Genomic DNA, 24,054 nt, shown 5'->3' on the forward strand with positions numbered 1-24,054 from the left:
GAGTGAGAATTTCCGTGGTTCCCGGTAGCTTAGAATTTTTTCTTTCATTTAATTATTCATTAATCGTTAAATTGCGGAAACTTGCCTAAGGCAATGTATAGTCAACAATTCATTATGAAATAATGGAAAATCCTACAATAGAATCATAATGAATGAAAAACGAAAACCAAATTAGTTTTGCCACATGTATCTACGTGACATTCAGTCCAAGATCAATGGAACTCTGCTGTTTACATTGACAGTAAGAGTAAAGAAATTCCCTCCGCAGGTGTAGTCAGAAAAAAACTATAACATAAGCTGAAATGGTACAAGCGTCAAACGTGTAAATGCCCAAACGTGTAAAGTTATTCGACGATAGTTTTGCTTACTTAGTATCGAAGGCACTTTGGAAAAACAGGTTTCCGAACGCCAGGGAGAATGGTGTTTTATTTTGGTGGGGGAGTCCCCAAGACCGATGCCACCGAGTGGCCAACACAGCGTGGGGGGACAAGCGAGAGGCATGTCGGGGAGCAAAGGGAATACCGGCGACAAGTAGCGTTTACAGTTATAGTCAGTCCGGATCGGGCGCTCGTTCAGCCGGGATCACGCTCGGTGGCAACACGCTCCTTTCCACTATCATCTGTCGGCATTTAATCATTTTTATCAATCATTCCTAACATTCAAGGAAAATTACAACAATTGTTATTACCAATTTTCGCAATTTCTCATAGAAAAAAGATTGTGAATTATAAAAATAGTTCTCTTAATGAGTTTTGACTTTTTGTGATAACGGAGTTACTCAGTGAAATAAAAAGTATGCAATTGTGAATGATGAACTACATTAGTTTTTAAGTTATTTTAACAGTGGTTAATTCACTTGAGTTGTCGATTATTTTCGATTGATATTTACGACGGATTCCCGAGGAATTCCAAGAGTGCGATTAACGGTACCAGGACATCCAGTCTTGTCTTCCTACGCAAAGACATTTAAGACACATTGGAATTTTCATTCCATGTCCACGTGTTTTGTTTAACCATTGGTTTGCTTCAATGATCCTTGAATAATCCCAGAAAATTGTCTTGTTCTCTGGTCATTATCATTGCAACTGTCTGAGAAATTATAAAATCATAATTTTTACTTCCGTTTTCTCAAAACATTCTTTTCCTCATGTTTTTCAATTCACTTGAAATAAAAGAAATCAAAGAAAGTAATGCATCTCTTTCAGTAATTTCACTTCCTTCTTCATCAAAGAATTTTCTCCTTTCATTTTCCTTTTTATCAATGAAGAGAAACCAATGTAATTTTCCGGAATTGAATTTTTCCGAGATTCATCATTCAATTTGCCATTTTCTCTTTTTATTATTTCATCTAATCTAGAAAAGAAAAGAAAACAGGGAATTCCGGATTGCGGCTCTGAAACCGTGAGACTTTTTCTCCCTTGTGGAATAACGTCTCTGGGTTATTCGCACGTCCCAAGGAATTCCCCCGGTGCGTTTTCACAGTGACGTGAACGTCGCGCAGCTCGACCTCTTTCACTTTGAATTTCCCTTGAGAATGAACAAAAAAACATGAGAATAAAACACTATTGAAAGAATCACAATATTTTTCCCCTAGCCGACTCGTTTGGGAGAAGGAAAATAAATGAAATTAAATGGAATTGAAAAAGAGAAATATTTTCCTCTTTCGTGAAGAGATATTTACGCAAAAATAGAATATTCAAAGTCGTTGTTTTTGACACGTAGACCACTCACACGTTACTCCTACTACAAGAGTTTATTTGTGTATATGGTGGAGTACAAGAACTCCATGGGAAATACGATACATTTATTTCACTGTGTGTGAATATCATTTCTTAAGTTCTCTTTTTTTCCAAACAACTTTTATCGCTTATCGAGGTCGATTAAGAGATACGGATCAAGTGCATGTCACTGGTACATTATGTTGGCTTTTACTTTTCGTACATTTCGAATTGAACACTTGTGGATTTTTTAAAATCAAAATCAAACAGTCTGCGAGCGTTCAAACGTGAAACAGAATGAATATGAGAAAAAAATATGTTCTTATTTGCAGAAAATTTTTTTAATGCTTTTTATATTGTTTTTACGGACAACTATTTTATTTCTGGAGCAAAGTGGGACACAACAGAATATTAATCCAGAATATTTCGATAGACGAATGCCTTCTGACGTTTCCCTTCAAATCCGTTCGCGTTCTATTTTACCTGTAACGTAATGTCAAAGACTAATGGGTCTGAAAAGTATGTTATCTCATTTGTTTACGGATTTAAAGGGAAATGTTAAGAAAATTTTCCGTGGAGCGTAAGCTTTTCTTCAGAAAAATTATCCAAACCCATTTGTTCTCTAAATTTGCAGAATATTTAGACTTGGAGAGAAAATCAGGACACATTTCCCATCAATACGGAGACAAGCTTTTCAGACCTTTTCTGAAATACACAAAATCGACAGATTATTCGCAAAATAACGTTTACATGAAAAAATTTAACGCAAAATCGAGATAAATTATTTTGTGAATTTCTCTGGGATTAATGAACTTCATAATCTTCTTTTCGTGCATAAAATTTCCTGTGGCAAAGGTCTTTTGACATTCTTGAAACTTATTTTTCTCAAAGATTTCAATGGTAATTATCTCCAATTAGGTGCCATACCCCCAATTTATTAGCAATTTCGGTGATTTCACAAAAATTTTCTGAAAGGTTGATCACCATAAGCCTCTTATAATCCTTTGCATTCCATTTCAGGTGTCTCTGGAATTACATTAGAGAATTTTTAAAGTGTTGCCAAGTGAAGACGAAATGCGGAGGATGAAGCGAAGAAGAGGTGACGAACGCTTCAGTGGATTAATCCAGAGTCTTGTGTGCTAAAATGAGATTGTGACTGAAGAAACAAAATTCGATACTTCAAGATTTAATCAAGAAAAATATATGAAAAAATTAAATCGAGAAAATAAATCATAAAAATAATAAAAAACTAAGAAAAAGATTAAAAGTGCAGTGAACATCAACGAGTTCTTGTGAGTTCTTGTGTATCGAAATAGAAATAAACTCGATTTTTCCTGTTGACTTTAATAAGCAGAAAATTAACTCTCAGAAGGATACAGACAGGTAAGAGATAAATGTTATTTTCCACCATTATTTTTCGTTTTTACTGGGTATTCTTCCTCGTTTTAACATCTTTTTTTTATCCATGTTCATTCTGGAAGACATTGCTTAGCATAATCAAGTTTACGGAGAACCATCGTCTGGGGATTTGCATTTGCGCGGGTTAAGAGGGAGTTGAGGTGGTTCATTCGTGTCATGAAAGACGATGATAATGACGTTAAAGTTGGTACGCATCGGTCTCCGCTTCGGGTATCTACGGTCATGAATAGATATGCCACTGTGTACGTGAAGTTTCAAAATGATAAATCACATGGAAGGTTATCGCTGTCAGTCTCTTTGTTTTTTATTCATTCAAAAATTTTTTTCTCATATTTTCAAAAATTATTAATGAAGGGATTCAACGAATGCCTCCAATTTTGGAATTGACTCTGTTGACTTTTGTTGGTTTGATAAAAATAAAAAATTATTTGTGGGACCAAATATTTTTTAAAATGATTTCTTCAGTTTTTTCAACATTAAAAACCAATAAAAAGTATGAAATTATTTTTTTTTAGACTTGACGTCAGTAAAACCAATACTTGGCCTTATCACTCTCATTTATAATACACGAAGCGAAGACACAAGACAACAATTCCATACTTCACTGTGTTTTTATTATTGCTAGTGGTGCACTTGTAGATTATGTCAGTTGGTACATAAAAATACTAAAATTTATATTCCTTTCCTGGTTCTGTAATATATCATTCCGTCAATCGTTGAATCTGAGCCGTAAAAAAAATTCTGTCAACCTGTCAACTCGATTTATATCGATCACAAATTGATATCTACCTGGTTAATCGCGATTAATAACTGACAAGACCCTCGGTAACTTTGATGGATGGAGGAGGGGTAATACTCGATATGCTGTCGTATTTGACATTTACAAATTCTAGTTCTTTGTGATACTATTTTTTTATTTTTATTTTTGATTCCATATGTATACCCCTCTCGGGTTTTTACACATTTTGTTCCCTTCCCTATCTGCGTTACCATGGGCCGACTTACTTTATCCCCAACTGCACCCCATTCGGGATTGGACTGCCAGGGAAACCATGGAAAACCTCAGTCGTGCAGCCGGCCGATAATGCAGGGGATTCCACTGTGTCCATTGGTCACACTGACTCAATGGGCACAGTGGTTCTCTACACATTCGTGCCTAGCGACTGTAGTCCCACGCGGTAAGGTGTGCCTAAGCGGACACCATCCAAGTACTGGGCAGACTGAACGCTGCTTAGCCTGGATGTCTGCTGGAGCCACACACTCCCCGCGTGACCACTACAGCCACTTCTTTGTGATACTAATTATAACGAGTCATTAATGAGGAATAATCGCCTTTAAATCGGAAATATCGTATCTAAAACAAATATTTCACTCCGAAATTTCAAAGGCATAAAATAGTACATTAGAGTACAAGGGCACAAATTTCGTTTTCAACGAATGTGTAGTTTACAGGCCGAGCCGAAGGCGAGGTCTGTACACATATTCGTTGAAAACGAAATTTATTACCGAGTGCTCTATAATATTTTATGTCAAGTCGTGCAGAAGTCGAGTTTTGAGCAAGCTGCGCGAAGCGCAGCGTACGATAAACTCGACTTATTGCACGGCGCGACATAAAATATTGAATAAAAAACGAAAGGCTTTTTTAAAAGTAAATTGTTTCAAAAAGTTCATTGAATATAAAAATAGATTTTTCGCATTTATAAAAGGAACAACATGTTTTTTCAAATTGAAAATCTACTTGATAAATTAGAACACCTGTGGATCTAATAGCTCCGTTCAGAATATCCCTGTGTTTCAAAATTGAGATCACACGTATCAGAACAAAGGAAGTCCCCTTATCTTTAGCATTCCTCGACCATGTGGTTGTCTACACACATTAATTTTTGCAACGAGGAAAATATGCTGACGCGGTGAACACCCCGCGTGCCAATGTACAAATCCGTCTTTCTCTCCTTGTTAGTTGATCCATAAAATGTAGCCAAACAATATCGAGAGATAAAATCAGACGATAATTCATTGTGCTTCTAGGTCGATTCCTCATTATTTCTCGTGAGGGGTTGGATGAGATAATGCGAAGTCTGGAGAGATTATCAGGCAGTGATCAGGACTGTGGAGATCAGGAAATGTACATCGATCTGGATGATGCTTCGGTCGATTCAATCACTGGGAAAAGAGGGCGACATCATGTTGCCGAGGTAAACAGACGAATTGACTTAACCATTGAAACAAATCCGAAAAGAAAAAAGCGAAAAAGTGAAATCAAAAATCGAAATAATGAACGAAAGCAGTGGTTAATTGGTAGAATTAAATATGTAAATTTTACTTGAAGACTATTTTTTGAAATGTATCTCAGAATCCAATGAAAATAGTCCGGTTTTTGTGAAAATTTATCTTGTAACTTTTATTGAGCTCTACAAAAAAATCTACTGAAGAAACAAGTTCTTAGTTTTCAGGAAAATCTGCGAATTAAAAAATTCTATCATAGTGAAATCTAGTGAGCGAAAAATTCTGAAAGTAGGCAAACTTTTCACCTATTTTAAGAAAATTTTCCCTAAAAATCAGAAAGAAAGTTCTGAATCTTAGTATATTTTACTCAAATCTAATGTAATTGTACTTGAATTAAGGGGAATTTTCCTCTATTGCAACAAAACCTCGGTTCTGGAATTCAGAACTTGTGGGTTTTTTTTTGTTTATTATTAAAAACGTATGGGTTGTTCAAAATATATCATCTGACATCTTGAGTCAATTAGATTGAATCAATAGTTAATCATTCGAAAATTTCATCCCTTTCCAATGTTCATAGTTTAAGAATGCAAAGATACTGAATTCAAGAACCCAACGGTGCATAATTTGAGAACTTTTGTCATTTCAAATAAATACGTGTTTGGTAGTAAATTTCAGGAATTTTCATTTTCACACCAGTTGACCAGTTTCTTATTCTCATGACAATACCTTCTAGAGCCATGGGTTTCTTGAAATTAGTGAATTGATGCTGGTATATAGAAACTTTTTTTGTCTAGATTACTACTGGAATTTCCCTATTTACTTTCGATTCAAAGATATTCACGCCAAAAACTGTCCATTGTGATTTATTCTGTTTCACCACTTTGCTAGCGGATTTTTTATGTTACTATCTCAGAGGAAAGAAATAAACGGCACAATATTAAGGGCCTTTGGTATTATTTCTTAAGATTGTTCTTTCCTTGATTATGAAATGGAACCCGCAATTTGATGTGAGCGAAATGCTTAATTAACTGTCGAATCATCTAGATATCAAGCAATGTTACGAAAAAATGTCAACAGACATTCTTTAATGTCTCCCTGACCTGATTATTGAACGAGAATCGTAATTTGATATCAAGAACTTCATAATTGTTCAATTATAAAATTATCTTAGCAATGAGCAATGTGAATAGAAAAAATATAAAATGACCTCCTTTGTACCTTATGAGATAATTATCTTCAAAAAATGTTTCATAACATTTTCCTCTAAAATTGTTAATAAGTCATTAAGCGACCCAAAACGCGCACTAATTTGATGATAATCTCATAATTACTCACGCTGTGAATTGTTGGACGATCTCAGTAATGACTGATGGTATGAAAAATATTAAACGTCTATTAATAGCCCAGAAAACTGCCAACAAAAAATACCTTACGATAATTTTCCCTAACATCAATCATTCCCACCACAATCCAACAATTGACAATCTGAATTATGGAAATTAAACTCGTTCTATTACTTCTCCCCTGGAAATCAATGTTAAAATATTCAACTGACAGAAAAATTATTGAAATAATCAGGTGGGCGAGGAAAGTGACAGCAGTGGAAGCGAACGTAGTCCAAAGCAAGCGAAACGTCGAAGTCGCGGTGGTCCACCGACGACGCGAAGACGAAAAAGTGGAATTTCAGCGAGAGAGAGAAACCTGAGGAGGCTAGAGAGTAATGAGCGAGAACGAATGAGAATGCACTCCTTAAATGACGCATTCGAGGTAAGACATTTGTCCCCCATTGAAACTTCTAAACCAATTACAGAGTAATTCTAAAAATACCCAATACGAAAAACGAAGAAACACCAAACCACAAAAAAATTGAAACAAATCTCTTGAAACGTCCTTGACAATTTTCTCCTCTTTCTCTCACTTTTTACCCGCCGGGCTTGTATTGTCTGAATAAAATACGAGACGAGAAGACAGGAGGAGAGGCTCAGGCACACCTGACATGGGTAATTACCTCTCGGGGTTAACGTGCCAACTACAACATTCTATCTATTTCACTCTATTCTCTATTATCGATGATCTCTTGAGATAGTTGACCGATCACGCTTTTTAAATCGAAAACACGACGAGGATCTGCGTCATGAAATAATTAATCATCACCAATAGAAATGACAAAAAAAACAGGGATTAATTGACGAACAAATTTCTTTGATTTATTTTACCCAGAACAATGCGAAATATATTTGAATTCTCCTGTTACTGGCACTCAAAAGAGAGTTAAAAAACTTATGGTCTAAAGAAATTGATACTTTTTCCACACAATTTATTGACAGACAAAAACTGTTTCAAAGAGATTTAAAATTACAGAAAAATGAGACATGAAACATTATATTAGATTGTCGCGATAATGAAAAACATACAGAGAGTTGATGATTTGCACTCATGAATTATTTTCAAAATATATTAATAGAGATTCTGATGGATTGGGTTGGTCTTAGCTGCAAGTCAAAGACCGGACATAGAAAATGAGAGGGTGTGCCAATGATTAACGCTACTGTGACTAACCACAAATTTGTTGCAATCAAAGTATTTTCAATTATCAGATGTGATTTACTTTTACTTTCAAATGAAATATAGGAAGCACCTCTTGTAAAATTTTTTATTTTTAAAGATCTCCTAAATTTTTCATTTTTAAAGATAAAAAAACTGGTCAAGGAAGGTAGAAAAAAAAAGGTTGTTTGCAACATTGTGAAAATTAATGAATCCTCTAATTTACAGCAATTGAGAGAGGTAATACCCCACGTGAAGATGGAAAGGAAGCTGAGTAAAATCGAAACACTTACGCTTGCCAAGAATTACATAATGGCGCTTACAAACGTCATATGCGAGATGCGAGGGGAGGAACAACCATACACGTGAGTTGAATACCTAATCAACAAATATATTAGTGCCTTTCAATCTCTCCCGGTGATTAAAACCCCACATTTTTATCCTCAATTTAAAATACGCAAATTTCACCCGACGGCGCTGGTTTCATCACTATGATAATTTCTCCACTCCAGTCGTGTATGTTTCCCCCATTCTGTTGTTTTAGTTCGTTTTTTTTTATGGTCCCGTTATTTCAACATATTTAACGAAGCGGGTGCAGGTGGCCGGTGCGAATGCCAATCACGTAGCTAGGAGCATCCAGAGGTTTTGAATAAGTTTTTCAAAACCCCATTTAAATTAAACGATTCGACGGAGAAGGTGGATGAATTCAGGATAGGCAAATGGTGAAGAATATAAGTTCATGAATTATAATGACATAATTTTGTAACGATTTTGAAAACTTTAAGTGTCAGGAAAATTATTCGCATACAAAAAAACTTGATAGAAAAAGTTGACTTATTTATTAGAAAATCCAATTCGATTTATATTGCACTTTTACTGGAAATTCTATGATTCATTTGCAATGAAAATATTATTCGATGGAAACTCTGCAATAGGAAAAACTATAGAATGTTATCTTCGTTGAACTTATTGCCACCTCCTTCCTAAATTTGATTTACCGGCTGGAAAATAATAATAAGTTGAAAGCAAGAAAATGATAACAGTTTGAAAGATTATGAAAAAACACGTGTCATATCTCAGAGAGAATTTTTTATTCGGGGGAACCAAAAATTCGCTAACAAAGGGAAATCCCCGCGTTGCTGATAACATCGCAATGTTTTGTAATACTTTCTACATTCAGCGATCAGCGAAATTCATGCTAGAAAATCTTTTCAGTAACGAACCAAAAACAAATCTCGAATTACCCTTGAATGCAGTTATAAAAACTCGCGGTATAACCGTACATAACTGGAACCGTTTTAGTGCGTTGATAAATTGTGATATCGATTTATCGACGAACAACACCGATAGAATTCGAAAACATGTTGCAATTATTCAGACGATGTAACAAAACTCATTTAGTTTAAAAATCAATCTACTTATCACTTGCTATTACTCCTGCCTCCTGTTCATTCCCCCATTCATGTTACTTTATTTGAAGATAAAATGGTAGCCTGAAATTTCTAAAATCACTTAAAAAGTATTTCCTTTCATTAAAAACAGATTTGTCGATGGAGAGTGTGGCTCAAGCAGTGGTGACAGTACAGGTCAGCACGAATTGAGCGGTGGTGAACAGGCTGAAGAAGCATCCCCCGCGTCTCATCATGAGGCAAATAACAACAGTCTGCTACACGAGGATCTCGAGCGCAGGATACCTTAGTTATATTTTTAATTTGTCTTTTTTTTAAATCAAAAAGAGGGAAAAATGATGGGAAAAAGGTAATGAGAGAGAGGAGCAATAAATTAAACCTCAACGATTCGGAACTCCATTAAATGTACTCTCGTTTCGAGAGTAAAAACAAAGGTGGCTGGAATGGGGTTTGGGGAGGGAGGTACATGGAGAATGCCGTTACGTGACACACAGGATCCGACGAATTTTATCGAGGACACACGACGCAATTAAGGACCGCGCCTTGAGGCTCTTAACGATCACTTCTACCTTGTGATTCTGTTGAGACTAACGAGTGTGATCCCCTGCGTGAGAAACTGCGTAATTGTTTCATGATGGTTATTACCATTGCTTTTTGTAAACACAATTCTGTGATGAAGTTGAGAGAGAAATGAGTGAATGTAATCAGATTTTTCTTTCTTTTCATTGCTTATTTCATGGGGTTTTTTGCGAGTAATCACACGACAAACTTTATTTATTTCACTTGATTTCTCTCTTTGGTTTTATTGAAGAAATTATGAAGGAAGCGAAATGGCGAGACACCAATTGGCATTCGAGGGGAGTATGGCCTCAACCGCGCTACTGTGATAGAATAATTTTTTTTCGTATTAGTTTTCCATCGATTTGAATTCAGGGGCGAAGTGATAAAGTGAGTTGAGTTTATGTAATAATTCCACAATTGATCAAAAACTTCAATTGATGGTTCAAATAAGGGGATATGTCAGGAGAGAAACCTGTTATCGAAAGAACCAGTTCCATAATAAATAATACGTGTCTTGATATCTCTCCTAGAATTATTAATTTCAAAAACAATCACGGGTCTGATCCTTCTCCAGTAATTTACTGCCAATTGAATAATTCATTTTGTTAACTATTGCAGTATTTTGCTAATGAGTGACTTCGGAAAAAATTCGAAAGGAACTCCTTTGTAGGCAATTTTTTTTGTTGAAAAAAAATGTTAGGATTATTCGTTATCAAGATAATCAGGCAATTAAGAATAAAATACTTATTTTCTTGACTCGACTCGTTTTACCACTTGATTCCTAAATCATTCGCCACTTATTCGTGTGAATCTCGCCTTTGTGTTTCTGTTGAAATTCATTAGATAGGATTCAAATAAAAAATAATGTTCATGATCTACGTGGGAAAGTTTGTTCGTGCCTTGATGTTAAACGTCTGATACGTATGTGTTTAATGTGTTAAATGTTGTTCTGAGATGTCGTTGATGATCTTAGGCAGCTAATGCTATGCAAAAAATCGGTCTGGAATCGTTTTTCTCTTGTTATTCAGTACGAAACTCGACTACGCGTCGTACTGAGTAATACAAATAAGCATTTAAAGATTTATAACAATGATGTAACTGCTTAGGTTGAATTGCTCCACTTTATTCTTCTCAATTGAGTAGATTAATGATTTATCTTGTGTTTTTTTTTCTGTGAAAATCCGATATTTCTGAGTTGATATTAGGAGGAAGTTACGTCTGAGTCTGAATTAAATTTTCACTTCATAATGTTGTATCATTTTTTGTGTTTTTTATGGTCTAAGACATTCCAAAGGATCGTGGACTGCGTCTCACGGATTTCTAATGATTTTCTCTTTTTTTGTAAAGATGGTTGTGATTTTACTTAGAATTGATAGGGAAATTCGAATTGATGAGTGAGGATTGATTGTTATTTTTTAATTTATGATCGAGTGAGACGCAAACGTCCTCATTTCCGTCCTTAAATACGAGAGGTTAAATAACATCATTTGTTCATGTTCATTAGTGTCTTAGAGAAATTTGATGGTTCATTATTAACTGTGCTTCCAACTTATGAAAATGTCATTGTTTTAATTGTTAAGGGAAATTCATCGTCGTTAAGTTGTGCTGAATAATTATACTGAGAAAAATTTTATTAAGGAGAATTATTGTATCAAAGATTTTATTGAGGTAATTGGATATTTTTCATAATGAAAAATTTATTTTTTCCCTTTAAAAAAAAGTTTTATCATCGTTCATGCGTTTTCTCAATGTATCTTCAATTTACGCAATTGAATTCTAATAATTCCTCAGTGAAGTGACACAAAGAAGCGACTCAAAAGATTCTGTAGGGAGTAATTGTAAATAGCTCAGGAAGTAGTGGATTTAAAGGAGAACATGAAATGAAATTTTTTGTGATCACAGAATTTCCTCCGAAGAAAGTCTTTTGACGAATTTTTCTAAATCTCTCATTCTCAAAGATATTTACTAATTTTTTTGACAGTTTATTTTTCTGCAAGCATGTCTCCTCATGAATTTCTGTGAAATCTTCCCATCAACGATACTTACGAAATAATTTACAATTGCAATTTTTTATACTTTGGATCGGCTTATTTTCAATACAACCACTTCACTACTAGAATGACTTAACTGAAAAAAATGAAGAGAACCATTTTAATAAGCTGTACATGTAGTTCAAGAGTTGAGAAGAATTCACCGTTTATATAATGCATATACACGAAAATCGTCTATTATACATATATATTTTATTATTCTAAGTTTTATAAGTGACCATATTATATTATTAATCAATTCTTCCATCGATGAATTCAGGGATATGATTTCATTATATTGGAAAATTGATAATTGCATATGTGAATAGGGGAGGGGCACATCCATTGGATTCTAATTCTGAATATATAAAAAAATGCAGTTTTCGAAAAATAAATATTCATGCCAATCCCCTGGTATATGTACTTCGTATATTTATGATGAAATAGGTAAACACGAGTGATAAATACCTATGAGCGTGTGGTAACATGAAAATTGTATATATTTTTTGAAAAAAAATTATAATATAAAGCGAGAAATTATAATATATAACGTTTCACACGCTTAAAACATGAATTTTCATATTTATTATTTCCATTATTTCCTAGCTTTTCATTTTTGCTTTCATCCAAAATCTGAAGCAACAACAGCTCGGTAACAGCTCACACTGTGGAAATGTGTGCAATTCATGAAGGTACATCAAGAGTGATATCAATAGGATGAAAAATATGAAATACTATCAAAAAATTTGTCTATATTTATCATTAAAAAATCCTTCAAATTCAAGCGCAAGTCTTGAACTTTCAGATTTTATCCAAAAATTATCAACTCAAGTTTAGTATTCTTCATGGAGGGCTGAATAGTTATCTCGAATTATTTCGAAAATATAAAATTTCTCTGTCATTTCCATTTTTTTCAACTACAGAATTATGCGAGAATATGCGGAATCTTTATTTTTTAGGTGACCTAACGGAATGCGAATACACTATCACAAGATTGCGAGGGCAGTTGCGTTTTAATCAAGAAATTAGCGTATTAATGTAATGAAACCCCGCAAATTCAGGCATGTTTTGACTTTTGAAGACCCTCCATTAAACGTCCGTTAGTCATGCTTCGTCGCATAGCCGAAAATTGTATAAGAATCGACGGGAAAAATCTGAAAAAATTCAACAATCAGCTTCAGATGATTATTGAATGAACTCCGCACGAATTTTGAATGTAACTATTATCGATAAATATTTATTCCGGTTCAAAGATGAGTAGTTTTTTCGAAAATTCAGAGCCCTGCTGTCCTCTAACATTGGGCGATTCATGGAATCTCAACAAACAAATTGCTATATTCCATTAGAAAAAAAAATTAATCGAAATTTTGTTTCTTAAGGCTTCCATACATTTGAAGATGTCAATTTTTTAAATATTTTTATTGGGCCTCAAAACAATGTTATTGATAAAATTATAGAAAGCGCGAGTCAAAACATTGTGTAGGGAATAAATTGTAAATAGCTCAGGGAGCAATGGAGTGTTAAAATCCAAGTATCAGTTAAAATTTTTTCTAATCAAATAACTTATTTTCCTTCTCTTCTGATTTCTAGAATTTATTCACAGTCACGTAGAGGAATAATTCACGATGACATGAATAATCTCTACGGCTGATCATTTCTGTATCATGTCAGTATTGGATGAATTTTCCCGTATTAATGATATATTTTCTAAACAGTGGTAACTCAAAAACCGAACTATCAGACTTGAACATACAGACAGTTTCTAGAAACATCATTTCTTGACGTTTCATAACATTCTGCATAATTTCCAGGCAAAATTGGAGAATATTAAAATCCAACGAATATGTAGGTAAAGAGGACAGGTGAGAAGCGTAAAATCGAGCACATTTTTGTATTGTAAATTGAATACAAAAGTATCTCTTGAATTTTTTTTTCCAATCTACTGATTTCCCAGATTCTGACAAAAAAGTGACGAAAATTAAGTATTTGAACTGACTTTGTGATGATCCCATGGCATTTGAGATGAGGGTTAATGAATTGAAATCAAATTTTTATATTCTTAACTTACCTGGCTTCGCAACATCACTCTAAAAAGCGAAAAAAAAATAGGTCCTCTTGACAAAAATTAATTTTTTATGTTTTAAATTATTATATGATACATCTGTACATGACACAAGAGTCACAAGGAGCATTAGAAGGGGTACTATACAAATGTTTTACAACTAGGGAATAGCAACCCAACGGCTCAATATAAATTCGTAGATTCGAATGAAAATAGAGAAAATCTGGCACGAGGTACTACACAGTAAAAAATCCGGTGCGGACTTCCTGGGACACCGATTGGTGTTGAATTAACATCAGATTTTACATGCGATGTCTTATGGTGCGGTGTAATTTTAACACCGCAACTCCACTCCAAAAACGGTGTGGACACATTGAGACACCGATTGGTGTCAATTGAACACACATTTTTTTTAAGTGTAACAAATTATAAAAATTGTATAAGAAAGAGAAAAGGAATAGAAGACGACACCAGGAATAAGTAAATATGACGCAGAGTAGATCAATGGAATTCAAACAGAATTTAATTCATGGAACTCCCAACAAACTTTGAGAGATTAATAAAACTTACCCCTCACCTCTTCTCCAACTGAATGATTAATGAAGAAACCACAACAAATCAAAGGTGTTGATCAAAAGTCGACTGGAACATATAATTTGAACACACATTTAGTCTCACTTCAAGTTTTATCACCCATTGAACATAACATTTGAGGTCTTCAATCTTTCACAACAATTATTAACAACCAATTGATAAATAAGAACAAAACAATCGACACGCAATTCAAGACATCTCATCTATATGCTGACCACTTCAACTTTTAAGTCACGAATTATCAATTAAAAACGTATTATCAAGTTCTTCAAAAACAGTTTTCAAATGCAATCTTAGACAGTTATCAATGCTTCTCGATAATTTGAGCGTGTGCAATTCAAAAGAATGAAAATCCACTCATTCGAGTTATATGGATTCTATGTTATTCTTGAATTAGGGAGTTCTTCGGCCAATTCACAAACTAATGGCGTCAGGGGGCCATCCACTTTTCAACTGATCTTGGATCACGTAAGGATAGCATGCATCTGACCATCTTTGTTTAATGCTTTTAAGAAATAGAGTGAGTGGCGCTCTGCTGTTATCTGTTTCAGGTTTGCAACAACTCTCTAATTGTGCGTACTTTAATTATACATATCAAATGGCATACAATAAGTTGACCATTCACAAGTTTCAATTGGACAAGCACAATTTGGTTGGTGTACATTACAATTTAGAATAATTCAATATGTACATCGCATAATTGGAATGGGATTGCAATTTCTGTAGAGAAGGTCGTAAGGTAAAATACTACAAGCATAATAGGGGAGATAATAGGGGAGAGTGGGGCAAACTGAAACAGTCGAGAATAGACTGTTTAACGCAATTTAAGCAAAAAAAATTTTTATATCAAATTTTTTAAAATTAATTTTTGTTTATCGAAATTTTTTTATAATTGGGAGTACTGATTAGAATAATAATTTTCCATTCAGTAGAATGGAGAATTATTGAGATGTTTTGACGGGAGAAGACTTTGTCAATGAATTAATTGAAAAGAAAATAAAACAACAAAATCCACAGTCCAGAGGAAGGCCCAGGGGGAGACCCAGATTGGGAAAAAGGGAAATATGATACTGAATTTCAATCGAATTATAAGACGAATAAAAGATTAATGTTCTCATCTGTACTCTCAATAATAAACACTAGTTAATAAAAACAATTTTTCTGCTTGAATTGCGTCAAATAGCCGTTTTACGGCTGTTTCATTTTGCTCCACCCTTCCCTAGATATATATTTTGTCTGTTTTAGATACATTTTGTCAACAAAATGCAGTTGTCAATGTTAACGTACGCCCCATCCCCATCCAAAAGTTTCCATTCTCCCGCCACATACAGGGACTGACTCTCAGTCGATAAAATGGCACGCTCTAATTATCTGCTCTCGTGAAACAGCAGTGAGAATCCCCTCTAGCCCCTCCAACAAATTCAAAACACACCAGACAGCATATCTCTGTGATCTCCCGGACTACTTCCAACGTGCACCGGCACGCATAATTCGACATTGAGCTTCACCATAATGTAAATAATTTCACTAACACAATAAAACATCGATAACCACCATAAAATCCGTAAGTACATTGACATTTCAACGCGTCTAACTCTCCTCTGTTTTCACAAAACACCTCTTAACCTTGAATACCACTTCACTTTATTCACAAAGGAGCAAAACAGAGCACAAAAAATGTCTATGACGAGTGACGAACGGACGAGACATAGGAAACGAGCGACCGACTCGTACCTCGTTCAAACAAAGAGATTATTCAAGTCCTCAAGGACCATTGATGACTCTAAGAAGATGATTGAGTTCTTGGAGCTCAAAGAGGAGTTATCCCTTGCGAATAACAACTTGACGTATCTCAGGGACGATATCTGGACATATCTAGGGAACTTGAGGGTTCTCAACCTCTCCGACAACTTTCTGTCCACTCTTCCAAGTGTCATATCACTCTTAATTCACCTGGAAGACCTCGACCTGTCTAAAAATCGATTATCGACGACTCCAGATGTGATTTTGACCTTCAGATCTCTCAAGAAACTATCCCTCAGGGACAATTTGTTGACCGAACTCCCTGATCTTGAGGTTTTAGAGCATTTAGAGCAGCTGGACGTCTCAAAAAACAGTCTAGTCTCCCTTCCAGCCTCCTTAGCTTCCCTGACTCGATTGAAACAGCTAGATCTGTCATTTAATCACTTCAGGGCACTTCCAATTTGTGTTCAACAAGGTCTAAGTAATCTGGAGTACCTTGACGTCTCTGGGAACATCAGACTCAGTCTCAATACTCCAGTAAAGAGTCACAAACTCAAGTGGTTCTTTGCTAAGGAAATTGCCTTCTGCCCTGCCTTCCCAAAATGGATCTTGTCAGGACAATTTTCAGGATTTGAGGAACTTAACTTTAATAAAAGTAAGTTCGATAGATTCATGCTGCCGCAGGTCAGTCAAAAAACAATGATCAGAAAGCTGAGCCTTCAGAGTTGCTCTTTGTCTGGTTTTAATCTACAAAGAATTCTGGCTAATGTTATTGGACTGAGGATTCTGGAGATTGGGAATGATAACTGCAGGAGTCTACATAAACTGTGCAATGTGTTCAATCAATGTCCCTTGAAGCACGTGAGGAATCCTGTGGAGCTGGAGGAACTGGAGATGAGGAACCTAGATCTGCCTTTCGTGCCCAAGGGAATTGGGAAGTTCAAGGGGTTGAAGAGGATTGATCTGGGAGGAAATGATCTCTCGTGGCTGTCTAAGGAGTTTTGTGGCTTGGATAAACTGGAGACTTTAATTGTTGATAGGAATTCCCTGGTGGAATTTCCACAGGACATTGGGAAGTTGAGGAACCTGAAGGAGCTGAGGGCTTCCGAGAATCATCTGGGGAGTCTTCCTGGGAGTTTTGGAGAGTTAAAGAGTTTGGAGATTTTGGATCTTTATGATAATAATTTTTCGGAGCTACCACCGGCGCTGGGGGAGTGTGTGGCACTCAAGGAACTGGATTTTGAGAGGAATTATGCTGATACTGAAAACTTTGTGGTGAGACGCTTGTTAGATAATTTTTTAAATTCAATTTTCAAGATTGCGACTTTCAATTGCATTCGATTCCAACGAATTGTTAATGATTTTCGGATGTCCAAGGATGTTTATCCTAAACCACAAAACTCAAAGAAAAATTCTTTTTCAAAAAAATTAGCTTCACCAACCGAAGACGATTGTTTGGAAGTAAAAAATACAAAAGTCATTGTTTTGTTATTTTAAATACTTCTTTAGATTTTTCTTTGGTCATTCACCCTAGTCTTTTTTTCACATTACTGCTGCATAAAACTACATAAAACTGATTTCAACTTTAATTTTTAAATTTCGAATTCTTAACTGGAATTATTGACTTTATCGATCAGTCGCCTGTTGACAACTTCAATAATAATAAATAAAATCTAAATTGGTCTGAGTAAATGGAATAAATGAAATGTCTGTAGCTTTAATATTCCCGTTTATCTGACGTGAAAATATAGAGAAATCCAATCAAAGTTCACATTTTAAGTTAAACAGACAAGAATTTCATGCTTCACCAAATAATCTTTTACGCTGAGATTTGAAAAATTCCAATTGTGCATGGATTATGGCTTACTCCCAGGTTATTTGATTGGAATAAAAAGTATATGAGCAAGAATTGTGTTCAGGTGAACAACATTCCCTGCGAGATTCTAAGAGGACATTTGAGAGATAAAGTGAACGGTGACAGACTCGATGGACCCAAAAAAGAGATTACAGTGAGTTCACCAGAGAGTTGTCAATCTGGATATGAGTCAGAGAATTCTTATGGTACATCGAGGTGAGTATCATTTATTTCTGACTTTTCATCTCATTGATTTATTCGAGGAGCCAATAGATTTAATGCCATAAATTTATTATGAAAATTTTCTACATACTATTTTGAGAATATCTCTAAAGATAGTAGATTCACCAAAATATCTCCAGAGATTTTTTTGTAGTTCACAAAATTTTCTACAAAAAAAAACATTTCTCAATTATTCTTTTTGATTTTGTTCTTTGGAAAATATTGATTGAATAACTTTATATTATTTATTGAGTAGTCTCCTAACAGATGCGTTCCGGACTGATTCCTTCAATTTAATTATTCATTTAGGAACGTATCCAACACTTCGTTTGTCCAGCAAAATTGGGATGAGTCAGAAGACTCCAGCGAAGAGTTCGACCCATACAACCCACAGCCTCCAAGAGTGAAAACGACATTTGTATATCTAAGTCATAAGAAGTTTATGTTTTGCCCAAACGACATTCATCCGCCCTCGATGAGGGAACGTATTCTCCTCGCAAGAGCCAATGGAGACTATCAACCTCTTTCACCCCCTGTGGAGGGTCAATTCGATGATGCATAACGTAAAATGATTAATCGTGTTACTTCAGTATTGAAGTGGTGGAACGTAAAAAGTCGATTTTAGTCATCTTGATTCATCTCTCCTTTATCTAATTTAACAATGTCATAATTATGCCAGGCTGTATATTATTCACTGATGGAGGTTGATTATGCGTTCGTAAACATAGCACTTGAAAATTTTTTTACAATGGTTTTTCTATCAAACGGCAGAGACTCGGGTGCGATCTACCATTATTTCGATAATGAGTGGGTTCAGGGAGGAGTATCAAGAGATGTGATGTGTAGATGTAAATATTTTCAGTCATACGTGTATCCTGAAAATTTCCCCGGTGGTGAAGACATATACCACCATTTCATCAATGTTTACGTACGAAAAACCTTCATAAAAAATCCGAATGTATTCGCCAGAAAATTTTATTAGATTTCTAAAAGACTTTTTTGGAAGCTATTAGTTTTTCGTTGATTCAGTTTGACAAATCTGCAGGTTTTTTTGCACATTTTGTGTTCAATGGAAAATGTCAGAGAGAAACTATTTCATAGTAACAATTAGAAAAATTTTCTTCCCCTCAGCCACCTATTCTATTGGGTTTTTTCATAGAAATGCCTTGGCGTCAATTTCATAAATATTTTTGTTTAAATTTTTTAATGGGAGAAGGAGAAAAATCGCAAATTAGCTACCCACTAGCCTGGAGACTGAACAGCAGCCACGAAAAAATGGGAATATGATATACTATATTTTGATAGTCTCAAGCTATTTTTCTGCGCGCACATATGGAAAAATGTAATAAAAAAACCTTGCGCTTTCTCTATGGAATCCTATTGAATTTCTATTGTAACTCTGTAAATTTCGATTGGAGTTGTGTTATCTATTTTTTGCACCAATTTTTATGAAAGGTTTTTACAAGTTTTTTTATAGATGGGCGTGTCAAATTTTTGTTTTGCGAAATAAACGTGTTTCAATTCTTTCAATTAGACAGGATTGTACTTAGTGTGATTAATCAAACCAAAAGACAGACAGACGTTAGGGTGAAGTGAACAACATGTGATATTAACTTTATGCAATATTGCTTCCAGGGTGTTACTTTGCTTTTATATCGAACCTATGAAATGTTGAATGCGCAGTAAATAGACGATTATAATAATAATATATGATAGAAAAAAACATGATATCTTCAGTTTTTTCTATATAAATTTTTGGTGATGAATTTTACAAGTTTTTTCCTGTGTTGTTTTATGTTTGTCATAATAAAATCTAAGCAAAAAAACTTGGAAAATTCCTGCGGTAGAATTCTTTTTAAAAAATGTCAACAGAACAAGTTTTATAAAATTATCAGTATCTATAGACGTCTGTTCTATCGAAAAATTCCCACTGAAAGAAGCGTGGCAAAGTTGTATAATGTTTTTGTAGAGTTGAAAAATTCTCGTAGAATTCCAATAGATATGCAACAGAACTTCTTGGAAAATCAATTAGGTTTTTTACTAAATTTTTCCATACGTGCGATTCCTGTTGAAATTTGACTCTTGTTCGGTGCCATTGATAAGTGGGCTGCCCGTTAATTTTTGCCAGAAATGCTCAAAAAAGCTGCGGAATCTTTCTGTAAAAACAGCGAAAAACTGCTAGAATTTTGAATAGAAATCCAACAGAATTTTCTAACAAAGGCACTAGCTTCTTTCATGAACTTCTTTCATGTGTGTTATTTTCATTTTTCTGGGAATCCCTCAATTTCATCGATCGTAGCTTGAAATTTTCCCCTGAAGTCACTTTTCACTGAGATGAATGTACAATGCATAAAAAGGAGAATCGAACTTATTACGTTTCACTATCTGATAATGTAGACAGAGAATTACGATAAGTAGTAATTTGAGCCAAAAAAACATTCATCTCTTGTCTGACATCTCTGCTACAAACTCTGGTCATCAACTCTGGTTTTCAGTTGAAATTGGAATTGTTAATTTACACAATAATAGGAGTGCATTGACGATTTTTTCTTAACTCGCAAAAATCTTCAAACAATTTGCTACCGATTGGTGATAAAATTTTTTGGAAATAATGAAATAGGGGGGATAACGCCTTTTTTTTCAATGGTGATTTTTCAAAAATTTATTTAAAAAAAAGTCCTAACTATCAAATGTTTTTTATTAGCTCGCAATTTTCTTCAAAACTACTTCAATGAGGAAAAACATAAAAATTTGGAATATCTATACATGAGGGGCTAATTGATAGGATCTCCCAGAAGCTATATTCCATGTACAGGTTCTCTTAGTGACCAAGGGAACCATGGAAAACCCTGGCAGACATGAATGTTTCGGATTCATGGATCAACCGAGCTTCATCGGAGAATGGTTTTTAAAACTCTCTTCGATGTCTTTTGGTTTCTACATTGCCATATTTATTACTTATAGATAACTAGTAGCAAATTATTTCGATTTTACTTCTTTTATCAATTTTTATTTTGTATAAGAGGAACTCATCAGCCGAACAATCAGTTGCAGTTAGTAGGAGTTGTTCCTCGACCAAAATTTTCGTTATAAGTTCAATTTCTCCAATTTGAGGAATTCATTAATTAATTATTTCTCGATCAATATTAGCAAATTATGCCCATTTCCACTTTTGCTCGAAAATTTCCTACTGCTTTGAGATAATAGATAGTGTTTAGAATGTCAGTATTTGCGCTAAGATCCCAATAGAATACTTTTACAATTTTAGATTTAATGATTCTTTTCTTATATATTTTGAATACTAGGAACAGCGATATACAGATAACACCAAATAATTTAGACGATCTACTGCGATTTTATATAATCTCGGTTCACCAATTATGCATAAGTGTGGGAGTGTAAGTGTGGATGAACGTACGAATGTGTAAATGTCGATTTTTTGTCGCATTTTCAATGTATTATTTGGGAATGTAATGTGATATTATTTGCTAATTTTACATCATCTTACCTTAAGTACTACAGCTGTATCAAACCAGTATGAATTAACATCGAGAGCAACTGATTACACCTCATTGGTTTCCTTACCAACTACTGAAGGAGAAGTTCACCCACTCTCAACTTGTATCGCTCAAAAGTCGATCGTAAAACCATTTATTCATAAACAAAGTCGATATCAAGTGATTAAGCCACCGAGTGTTCGCAATGATTCATTGTTGTTTCAATTATCCTTTTTACATTCTAAACATTCCTATTATTCGTGTAACATTTATACTGAGTCAGAATAAAGAAACGATCGTTTTTTGTTCTTTTCATAAGATTTGTTTTTTTTTTTGCACGTGAAAAATTTTGCTGGGGCAAAATGAAATCACTGAATACCAGCATTGACAAGAATTTACAATTTTCAAGCTATTATTTCAAACTTCAATCTGAGACCAAGTAATTTAAATTTTATTGTTTGGTGAGAAGCTACCGAAAATTAAAGTTGTTCATTTCATCATACTTTACAAACAGCGAAATGATAAAAATTATTGTCAGTAGTATTCTTTGTCACAAAAAATACTACTGACAATGGAAAACTTTACTGATGACTTTTCAACGCTCCAATAGAAAACGTTTGCGAATTGCACTATTGCATACACTTCTCTCTTTATATACAACATCATTTGCAAACAATAATCGTGCTCCCTTGCACGGATGCAGAATTCAAGTATACTCATACATATTCACGCATTTTTTCTAATTTTTTTCTTCACCCGTTTGACGTGTTTATTTGTTCTTCGTCTGGGTGTGTTCATCGGTTTTGAGTGCGTTGATCCACGGCCTTAGTAACTTGCCTGGAACATCACGAATAAAAAGTTCCAAAAGTTCCAACAATCCAAAACCAGATATGGAATTGAATTGATAATGTATCAAATTCATAGGTGGAAAAGGAGCAAAATGAACACAAACTTCATCGAATTTTACGAGATGAGTGGCCATGCAGGCATTGTTGTTGTGCACCACGGCTAAATATTGATCCAATATCGGGTCCCAATTTAAGGCCAAACATCGGCCGCCGAGCATCAGGGCCCCCATTAAAGGCAATCGAATACTGTTTATTTAATTCAAATAAACCTTTTTTCTTAATAGGAGGTGGTGAAGAATGGGCGCAGATTGGCCGAGGGTGTCCCAATGTTGGCCAGCCCTGGACGACTGTCGGCCTACATTAGGCCATTCCTCGTTTCCTACCAGGGTTTCTGAGTGTAGGCTATTTTTTTTGATTAAATATCAATTTAACTTTATTTTTTGTAAATTGAGAACCATTAGGTACTGCAATTAAGAGCCGTGGGTTCTTCAAATGAGACCCGTGGGGGCATTTAAATATTACATCACTGATTAAGCAGGAAAGGGCGGAAGAAATGGTAATATGTCATCATGTCGCACCGTAATTAACAAAAATAACTTGAGTAGAAAACGATTTCAATTTAAGAACTCATTATTCTTGATTTTACTACCCAACGGTTCTTCATATAAGAACTCAAAGTAGTGGATTCCAGAACCAAAGTGCTTTCAAATGAGGGAAAAAGTACCTTGATCCAAGCACCATGGGTACTTTATTTCAATGTAAAAATGATTGACAACTAGAACTTTTTTCTTTGATTTTTGGAGAAAATTCTCTTAGAATAATTGAAAACTCCACTGAAATCCAACACTTCAAAAGCCTCTGGCTTCCAGTATTACTGAGTATTGAAATCTAAGATTGTTACTGAAAACCAAGTTTTTTGTTACCCGTGTCCGTTTCTCCCATAAGAACCTAAAAACGTTTGACCCTTTTTATTATTCTACTTGTCTCGCCTGTTTGATCCTTAGAAACTTTAGATATTTTTGATAACTCTGCCTGACGGATCATCAAGGCCATTTGACCCTTTAGCACATTCGATCCTTAATTTATCTGATAAACGCATTTTTCACTTACCTGGAAATATTCTGGATAAATTCCTAGTATTCTTCAATCGATTTTCAGCAGTTTTCTTTTATATGTTGCGTTTAAAAATTTCATCGAAATATTTTCTCAGGGGGAGATGCTCTTTCGCCTGTCAACTTTTATTCTTCTATGCAAAAAGAGATGGAGGATTACCATCTTATAGATGATGAACCGCGTGCATCGGCCGATTGGATCGAGAATTGCTTC

General features: G+C 34.8%; 2 protein-coding genes across 2 annotated transcripts; both read left to right on the top strand.

Moving 5' to 3' along the window:
- The first annotated feature begins 570 nt into the window (after nt 1–570).
- Nucleotides 571–12,481, top strand: LOC107036501 (protein dimmed). The gene is made up of 6 exons (XM_015254505.1): nt 571–793; nt 2,739–3,101; nt 5,166–5,332; nt 6,942–7,130; nt 8,136–8,272; nt 9,450–12,481. Exons 3-6 carry the CDS (start codon nt 5,207–5,209, stop codon nt 9,604–9,606), a joined length of 609 nt encoding a protein of 202 aa, XP_015109991.1. The 5' UTR covers nt 571–793; nt 2,739–3,101; nt 5,166–5,206; the 3' UTR covers nt 9,607–12,481.
- Nucleotides 12,482–15,985: 3,504 nt separating this feature from the next.
- Nucleotides 15,986–19,748, top strand: LOC107036499 (leucine-rich repeat-containing protein 7). The gene is made up of 4 exons (XM_015254503.1): nt 15,986–16,127; nt 16,220–17,581; nt 18,226–18,377; nt 18,693–19,748. The coding sequence occupies exons 2-4, from the start codon at nt 16,241–16,243 to the stop codon at nt 18,943–18,945; spliced, it is 1,746 nt and encodes a 581-aa protein (XP_015109989.1). The 5' UTR covers nt 15,986–16,127; nt 16,220–16,240; the 3' UTR covers nt 18,946–19,748.
- Nucleotides 19,749–24,054: the final 4,306 nt, after the last annotated feature.

This window comes from Diachasma alloeum, unplaced genomic scaffold (assembly GCF_001412515.2).
Source record: "Diachasma alloeum isolate Michigan unplaced genomic scaffold, Dall2.0 Dall_scaffold_00209, whole genome shotgun sequence".
NCBI lineage: Eukaryota > Metazoa > Arthropoda > Insecta > Hymenoptera > Braconidae > Diachasma > Diachasma alloeum.

What these genes read in the sequence shown, in the direction of transcription:
- LOC107036501 (XM_015254505.1), top strand. Translation starts at nt 5,207, where the DNA reads ATGCGAAGTCTGGAGAGATTATCAGGCAGTGATCAGGACTGTGGAGAT. An exon ending in GGCGACATCATGTTGCCGAG is followed by an intron (nt 5,333 to 6,941) that starts GTAAACAGACGA and finishes TGAAATAATCAG; the next exon opens with GTGGGCGAGGAAAGTGACAG. An exon ending in GGGGAGGAACAACCATACAC is followed by an intron (nt 8,273 to 9,449) that starts GTGAGTTGAATA and finishes CATTAAAAACAG; the next exon opens with ATTTGTCGATGGAGAGTGTG.
- LOC107036499 (XM_015254503.1), top strand. Translation starts at nt 16,241, where the DNA reads ATGTCTATGACGAGTGACGAACGGACGAGACATAGGAAACGAGCGACC. An exon ending in CTGATACTGAAAACTTTGTG is followed by an intron (nt 17,582 to 18,225) that starts GTGAGACGCTTG and finishes AATTGTGTTCAG; the next exon opens with GTGAACAACATTCCCTGCGA. An exon ending in AATTCTTATGGTACATCGAG is followed by an intron (nt 18,378 to 18,692) that starts GTGAGTATCATT and finishes TTATTCATTTAG; the next exon opens with GAACGTATCCAACACTTCGT.